Below are 9,031 nucleotides of genomic sequence, written 5' to 3'. Positions count from 1 at the left end.
GGACAGTCGCTGGCAGTTTGAGGTTGCATGAAACACATCTAAGGTTTCCATATTCTGAGTAAACCATCCTCTGAGTATGTAGCCAGCAGGTTCTGGTGAGGGTGATGGGTCAACCCAATAACATCCTTCTCATGCACCTACAGATAGATAGATAGAGTATAACTAAAAGATATATAAAAATAATTTATACAGATAGAATTAGACATGTACTGCGAGAAGACCGTACAATTGTTCGGAAACGATCAATTCTTCCTTCCTACATTATGTGCTTTTACAACTGACAATTTGTTTCTTAGTCAAATCACTAGCTATTTGAAGACTTAATTCAAAGCAAAAAACCAAATTAAAAATTTAGGTCCTCATTATGGATACATTTATAACGTATTTGATAACTCTCATTTTCTTAACTTTACCTTGAAAACCATGAAACATACTCTGAAACTCATAATGGTGAACACAAGCAAATTTTCTTCACTACAGAATTCAGGGAGGGAGGTCAATAATTGCATGCTTCATCCCAAATAAAATCATGGCTTTTTAAATAAGGATTCTCACAAATCTAAGTTTTAAAAGTAAAAAGATTCAAGACCATCAACTAAAAGTGGTTTAAATTATATCAGCATATCAAAAAGATTTACTAAAAATTTAGGAACACCAAAAGCGTACATTTAAAATTAATATCTATTTTTAGAATCTCTCTCCACATCATGTGAGCAATCCCGACATGATTTTAAAGAATGTGCTCGGGAGAGGATGAAAAAAAAATTGTCCAGAAACGTGTTATAGCCTTACATCAAATAACACTTTCAGTGGTTATATAAAAATATTTTTTACAAATTGGGCTTTAAAATTGCGACTCATTTTTTTTCCTTGTAATTAATTTTCACAGCGTAAAGTTGCTATTTAAGCGAATAGAATTATTCTCAATAAAAAAGTCTCCATTAACAAAAAACTTACGTTGAGTGTTCTTTCTAATTTTCCAGTTACAGATGAGAAGCAGTATAGTATATAATCCTCACCCACACAATAGATCCATTCTCCCCTAGATAGATATTAAACATAGGTGGATAGATGGATAGATAGATAGATAGATAGATAGATAGATAGATAGATAGATAGATAGATAGATGGATATATAGATATATGGATACATTTTATTAACATTTGTTTGCAATTTGCGAAGTTCTTAGCAACAAGACCAAATTTGAGCCATGCCTCACTTCATGGACATCGTCATACAAAATTTACCTTGTGTCTGGGCAAAGATTGGATGACGGAAACCTCCCTAGTGAGTATTTCCTTTTTTATATGTATTAAAATTTAAGTTGGTTAAAACTAGTTTTAACATTGAATGTATATTGTATTGAAAGGTTTAATCTAGTCATGGCTAAACCAATAAAGTTGTTGTTGTTGTTGTTGTTGTAGCAGCCCATCATATACTGATTCATCTTCTTGGCCAGTCTTGAGTCCGAGATGGATGGCCACGTCAATAGGGTTGTCCCAGAGGGAGCTGGCAGTCATGGTAGTTGGCTTTGCTGGGCATGTGGTTTGTGGTATGAGGGCTCTGTCTACAGCCTAGACAGCTGTCCGAGTCGTATATATGAGGATTAATTCGATGTAGATAACTTTTTAGATGTGAAGAATATCCTGGGTTAGGGTATTGTTTGGCAATGGTGTTGTAGACCTCTTGGGTATGAATAGTTTTAGGCCATATTTATAAATAGCAGGGCTGATGTCAATATCTGGTGGGCCTAGGACTTTAACGGTGTCGGCAAACTTGCTCGTTGGAGTTTAGTTATTTTGTTTAGACTCATAATTTTTTTCATACATATATATAATCGCGAAATAACACAGGGCAGAGTAGTGAGATTGGTCTGTCAAGTCTATTCAAGAATCTTCAAGAACATACCTGAATTAGATTCACATTACACAACAAACCTTTGTCTGAGTAAAAATTTAATTTGAGCTCTCCACGTTTTTCTTTTTCATTTTTAATTGCAGATCTCTGTGACAGTTAAGACAGTTTTTATCTTTACACGATACAAATGACGATATCGTTCGCATTGTTAATCCGATTAAGGACTAAGGGGAGCCGTTGTGAATGTAACGCATTAGATTTATGGTTGTCAGTACATTAAAGAACTCACCTAGGAGAGAGAGTGCAGCAAATAAAATCTCCTCCCTCCCTTTTACCAGATGTAAATGATCTCACAATCTGACCCTGAACAGTTGTAAATTTAAGAGAATAACTGTAACAAAGCATTAAATAATAAGAAGGAACACATAAAAAAGTTACAAAAGATTATTATTTCTAAATGTCGAATATAAAAAATCGAAAACGGCACTGATTCGTCCGAATAATTGAGTACGAGCTGACCCGGTTGCAAGGGTTGACCTACCTGCATGTTCATAATGACGACAGTGTTTGTTCTGTTACAGACGACCATCTGATCCTGGTTTCTTGGTAGAGGATGAACACTGTTAATATGAACATCTCCGCCGGTAGCGCCACCTTCATAGTAAATATAGTAATTTTATTTTATTAGTAAAATAAATACAAATTTAACATTTGATGAGAGCTTGACCTTGATTGGTAAAACCTTCTATTTTAATCTCAAGGAATAATAATTGTCTAAAAACATTTTTTTAGAAAGTGAATATTTGCAAATTATCTTTTTCCCATCTCATAATCTGAGTTAGTTTCCCTTATGTCCATTTGACAGCCCAAATTTTTATTTTGAATAATCTTTTTTGTTTGTTTATTTTCTTGTGATTTAAAATTTTTTTTTTTTATCGATTTTTATGGTTATTATATCGTTAGAACTGACGAGGGTCAACCCAGACCGAAATATATTTTCAATAAATGTGGAACTAACATCTACTTTATTACTCTACAGAGGTTTGGTCCATCACCATCACCGAATTTTAAATTTATTCTATTAATGTGGCCATAATGCAGGGTGTATCTTAGTTATGTAATTCATATTTTTACCCTCCTCTTTTAAAAAAAATATTCCCACCCAGAAGTCAAAAGCAAAAACCATAGTTTTTTTTAACAAAGTGACGCAGCCCAGTAATAGTCAGGTTCCCTCCGATTTTCTTAAAATTCTTAAAGCAACTCTCAAGCGTTTCTGTTTCTGTTTTTCATGACATTTTTGGAGTTTTATTTGAGATGAGACAAAGGAAAAAAATATGTGTTATAGGGAAAATATGATGTTTCCCCACAAAAAGGTAGTTTCCTGTGTGAACCAGAACTAGCATTTAAAAACAAATTTTTTCCTCTTTCCTCTTCCCCTTTTATCCCTTTTCCATTCATGAAGAGGTTTTACAAAGTTTCCTTATGAGACCAAAAAATCTTTGTATTTTTTTCTTCCCTCTTCTCCATTGACATTTGTCAAACAATGTTTACCTAAAGATTTGAAGGTATTACAATGTTTACCTAAAGATTTGAAGGTATTGACGCACTCTGTAGACTTGATGTTCCAAACCTTGACAGTACCATCAGATGACGCACTGAAAAGAAGAAGACGCCATAAATTGAAGTTACTTGACGCTAGTTTCCTGTTTACCTTGGATGCGTAATTTGCGAAAACAATTTCTCAAATACCTGATTAGCTGGTGACCGTCAGGGGAGAACGTGACGCAGTTGACGTAGGATGTGTGACCTCGAAATTCCTGAAAAAAATATAACATTGTGTCAACAGAGTAGTAAAGTTTTTATATTAGGTATTTTCAAAGACACAGATGGATTACATCCGGCCCCAACTAGCTCGGCCCAGCCCTAATCCAAAACAATTAGAAATTTAATTTTTTTTACCTTCAATGTTTTCCCTGACTTGAGACCATGAATATGAATTGTCATATCAAAACTAGCAGATACCAGCTAAATAAGAATTCAATTAATAACCAATCAATGAATCAACCAATCAATGAATCAACCAATCAATCAACCAATTAATCAATGAGTTATTCAAACATTTGTTCACAGAAAAAGTGCCCAGTAAATCTGGAGAAGTTTTTGAGAGGTATTTAAACAAAGTCATTAGAAGCAGCACTAACTTTGTTATTTCTCCCACAAACTCCAGAACACTTTTTTATTATCAAAGTTGTTTGATATTGGGGATTCCTTCTAAGTAATATACATTGAATACTACACAGCAACCTATCAATCAACTTGCTGACAAAATAACAACCAGGGGTTCCCCCCTACCCCCTCTTCAAAATAACCACCCCTGGATAATTATCAAAAAAGCTAAACCTTCATGCTACATTATTAATTCAATTGATAAAATTCAGTGTTTAATATTTTGGCTTCCTGGATCCGTATCCGCAATAATATGCAGATCCACAGATAAGAGATCATTAAAACATCCTAATCTCTGAATGATTCAACAAGTTTTAGCATAAAAATAAGCTGAAAAGGAGGGAATTTATTTAAAAATTTCTTTATTTGTTCAAAAATAAGTAAATGGAGTAATGTTCATGGTCTGAATCCGGATTTTTTCATTTTTTCAGGACGGATCCAGGATCCGTATCTGTATCAAAATAAAATCCTATTCTAAGCGCTGTTAAATATATCAACCAATCAATAACCTGTGAGTTGTCCTTGCTGAACTGTACGCTAGTTATTCCTTTGCTGTGCGCTTTCTCAAACTTTCTAAAGATATAACAAATGAAGAATCACTTTATCACAAAACAAAATCAATACAAAAATAATAAATTTTTATGAAATAAATATCAAAATATTTACATTTTTTTCAGATTTATAAAAAGTAAATAATTTATTCATGAATTTCAAATCAAATCAAATCAAATCAAATCATACTTTGAATGTTTTAAGGCTCCTTAATGAGGGCTTACCACAAATATTTGAACTAAAGAGTTTTAGAAGGAGATAATTAAGTTCCTCCAAATACAGAGGCTGTGGGAATATTTCCCCCCGATAAAAAAAATAAATGGTTGAGAGGTTAATTTCATACAATTCTCATACTTTAAAATTGGAATCTTGGATTTTAAAACTGTCTAGAATTTTTCTACCTAAGCATCTGTCCGGTGCTAATCCTCCAAACCGTTAGCTGTCCACCCTCACTTCCTATATTCAATCAGATAATCAATACATAAATCAATAAATCAATCAATATAAAGTATTCGAATTTACCTTGACACTTTTCATCCATCTTTATTCATTAATAACAAAAAATAGATCAAGAAATTTTCTTCAATTATTGAAAGTAATAAATAAATAAATCACCCGAAGCCAGCATCTCGCTGTCTCTGCTAAAACCCAAGGCAAGGACGGCATCCTCCATGAGCATAAAGTTATCGTTGGCCTGGTACTTTAAGTCCTTACGCATTTTACCAGTTGTAAAGTTCCAAACCTACAATATAAAAATAGTGTTGTGAGGGTTAAGGAACTATAATAATAAACTATAATACTAAAAAATGTCGGTCCCTTAGGAAACTTAACTCAATATGGGAATATAGTTGAATATGGGAACCTATATCAATATGTGAACCTGGCTGAATATGGGAACCTAGTTCATTATGGGAACTTATCCCCAATATGGGAATTCAATATAAAAAAAACCTACTTCAATAAGGGAACCTATCTCAATATGAAAACCTAACTCATATGGGAATCTAGCTGAATATGGGAACCTAGCTGAATGTGGAAACCTACCTAATATGGGAACCTACCTCAATATGAGAACCTAGTTCAATGTGGGTCCTACCTCAATATGAAAACCTAACTTGATATGAAAACCTACCTCAATATGAGAACCTACCTCAATAAATCCATCGACAGACCCAGAGATCAGATATTGACCGTCAGGACTGAATGCTGCGGACTCAATGTGAGATTTACTTCCAAACTTTATCTAAACATGAAATCACTTTTTCATTATCTTTTCAAATTCATATTCCTAGCTATCTAAACATAAAATCACTTTTTAATTATCTTTTCAAAATCAAATTCCTAGCTAAGTATTACTGAACCAAATTTTAATCATCAAAATACCAATCAATCTAAAAATCATGCTATCAAATTATATCTATTTATGCAACTGTCTTGTGTTGTAATACAGGACAATATATTTTTGCCGGGATTTATACTTAATTTAGTTTGTTTGAGGCTAAAATTCAAGCCATTAAATTCCTCACTACGTTCGGGATTTAAAGACTTGAATTTTAACCGATTTAAACCTCAAACAAACTAAATTAAGTAAAATCCCGGCAAAAATATAATTTACCAAATTATACACAAAGCAGTTGCTTTTTATAATTATATTCCATTTTAATCCGAAAAAAAACCGAAAGAAACTCTAAAATTCGCAAAATTTAGTAAAAAAAAAAATCCAATCTTCTGAGACATTTTTCTCATAATGTCCCAGGACAATTGTAAAAAATAATATCCCAGAATATTTTCATATTACAGGAAAATACACGGGATATTAATTCTCTCAAAATGGAATAAACTGTTAAATCTACTACAGGGAGTTAATCTATTAAAACTTTCCAAGGGGGCTAAGCCACCACAGCCCCCCCCCTCTCTCTGTATTCTACCTGTTTAGAGAGCTGTGTTGGATACTTCTCATCCTCCTGTTCCCTCATGGCGGCCTTACCACGGAACAAATCAATCTAAAAACAAATTCAAAATATCTCGACAGGAAAACTTATGTTTAAAAACAGTACCATTAACAGGAGTGATAATTAATACCATCTTTCTTTCTTTTATTATCTTTACCATATAAAGTATACTTTGTTAATTCTTAAAAAGTAAAAAATGAACTAATTGGGAGCTTGGTGGGTTAAGGATGATACCCACGCGATTAATTGAGGTTCCGTCAAACCTTCCATCCGGGTCATTATCGTTTAATTAATAAATGAATGAATTAACTGTGTATCGTGAATTGCCTTAAGATGGTTCGTTTTTTTTGCTCGTTTTTTTGCCTAAATTTCTTTCAGGGGCAAAATCTGGCGCAAAGTGTAAAAACTGCAAATGTTTTTAAAAATTTTTATTCTATTCATTTGTTTTTCTTTCAGTATGTCAAATTTGGGCCCAGATAGAATATATGACAAAAACCAACCCCAAAACGATGCAAAAAAAAACCGAACGTGTTGTATCGATCGTTTTTCTTTTTTAGGATAAAGATGTTGCAAAGTTTAATAACAGCAAACTTTAGCAGAACAGTTTTGAAATCTCGGAAGGTTTATTAAATTCTTTTAAAAACTATTGAAACAATTAACAACACCAACTGTGTACGGGGGGTAGATCCCCCCCTCTCATGTAATGTCTTATTGTTTAATTAATAAATCAATAAATAAATTACCTGTGTACCGGGGGGAAGAAGACCCTGGTGTTGTTGCCACTTGAGAGCTTGGCCCAGCAGGGCGAGAAGACGACTAGGTGGGACAACACTCACCTAAACAACATTATTCTTCGTCGTAGACGTATTATTCTCTTAAAATCTTAATCAAAAAAACTATTTTACTCAAATCTTTAAAACCATCAAAATTGTCGGAAACAAAAAATTCTTTTGTCCTAAAAAGTATAAAACTTTTGAAAATGAAGGATTTTTGGAAAAAAATATAATAAAAGAGTAAAATATAGCATAGTTATTATTTAAGTACAATTTAAATTTAAATTTAAAAAATATTGAATATTGCTTGGGAAGGAGTTTTATACCTCTCCAGCGAGTGATTGAGCAATAGCCGCTCTCCTCTTCTCTTTACTTCCTCCCTCAGGATACGCCTCGCGAGGGTCAAAATAGGAACGAGCCAATAGATTCTCTACAAAATAATGAAGACATAAGAACCAAAAAAATGTAACAAATGAAAGAAATAAAAAAAACATTGTTTTAAACAAGGATATTTAAATTTTTTTCTGTGAATCAATAAAGCTAAAAAAAAAGAAAAAATGTCCCTCCTCCCCTCCTCAAATTATAAAACTGACCTAAATGCAGATATCTCTCCGGTTCACTCTGCTTCATAACAATCATCGGATCTGTTTGACGGAGCAGTGATCTTGCAGCTCCTAGCTCACGTAGCTCAATCAGCTCAATAACAACCTATAATAGCGAGTGCAGATGAGAAAAGGAAAACTTAAATTTATGGCAAAGCTGGGTAACCAAGCTCAATTAACTCAATAACAAGATAGGTTAAAGTTCTACAGACGAATCAGACATACATTAGCGTGATAGGATTCTCTCGAAATCATTCATAAAATATCAGCTTTCCTAAATTAACTAGAGCAGCTGTTAAGAATCAACAAGCTTCTTGTCAGGAAGCTTCAAGATTAATAGCAGCTGTATTGGTATACTACCTATTCATATAGATCAATAAGCTTCCTATTAGGAAGCTTCAAGGTTTAGCGCAGTTGTATTGGTATACTACCTATTCATATAGATCAATAAGCTTTCTATCAGGAAGCTTTATGGTTTAGCGCAGCTGTATTGGTATACTACCTATTCATATAGATCAATAAGCTTCCTGTCAGGAAGCTTCAAGGTGTAGAGCAGCTGTATTGGTATACTACCTATTCATTTAGATCAATAAGCTTCTTATAAGGAAGCTTCAAGGTTTAGCGCCGTTGTATTGGTTTACTTCCTGTTCATATAGATCAATAAGCTTCCTATCAGGAAGCTTTATGGTTTAACGCAGCTGTATTGGTATTCTACCTATTCATATAGATCAATAAGCTTCTTGTCAGGAAGCTTCAAGGTTTAGAGCAGCTGTATTGGTATACTAACTGTTCATATAGATCAATAAGCTTCCTATAAGGAAGCTTCAAGGTTTAGAGCAGCTGTATTGGTATACTACCTGTTCATATAGATCAATAAGCTTCTTATCAAGAAGCTTTATGGTTTAGAGCAGCTGTATTGGTATACTACCTGTTCATATAGATCAATAAGCTTCTTATCAGGAAGCTTTATGGTTTAGAGCAGCTGTATTGGTATACTACCTGTTCATATAGATCAATAAGCTTCTTATCAAGAAGCTTTATGGTTTAGAGCAGCTGTATTGGTATACT

At 33.4% G+C, this 9,031-nt stretch overlaps 1 protein-coding gene across 1 annotated transcript in view; it reads right to left on the bottom strand.

Annotated features, from left to right (window-relative positions):
• Window position 1: 1 nt before the first annotated feature.
• The window catches only part of LOC111713872 (WD40 repeat-containing protein SMU1), a gene marked incomplete in the record, with an annotated part of 10,052 nt that continues 1,022 nt past the window's right edge, over window positions 2–9,031 (bottom strand). The window contains 15 exon segments of the mRNA XM_023488844.1: window positions 2–137; window positions 958–1,042; window positions 2,148–2,221; window positions 2,400–2,512; window positions 3,440–3,513; window positions 3,608–3,675; window positions 3,818–3,883; window positions 4,594–4,657; window positions 5,038–5,092; window positions 5,252–5,378; window positions 5,787–5,879; window positions 6,565–6,639; window positions 7,332–7,424; window positions 7,688–7,791; window positions 7,955–8,069. Of these exon segments, the coding sequence (XP_023344612.1) occupies window positions 39–137; window positions 958–1,042; window positions 2,148–2,221; window positions 2,400–2,512; window positions 3,440–3,513; window positions 3,608–3,675; window positions 3,818–3,883; window positions 4,594–4,657; window positions 5,038–5,092; window positions 5,252–5,378; window positions 5,787–5,879; window positions 6,565–6,639; window positions 7,332–7,424; window positions 7,688–7,791; window positions 7,955–8,069 (1,305 nt within the window).

Source organism: Eurytemora carolleeae, unplaced genomic scaffold (assembly GCF_000591075.1).
Source record: "Eurytemora carolleeae unplaced genomic scaffold, Eaff_2.0 scaffold3, whole genome shotgun sequence".
Classification (NCBI taxonomy): domain Eukaryota; kingdom Metazoa; phylum Arthropoda; class Copepoda; order Calanoida; family Temoridae; genus Eurytemora; species Eurytemora carolleeae.
The sequence above is the reverse complement of the archived record's forward strand: the minus strand, read 5'-3'. Positions and strand labels throughout refer to the sequence as shown.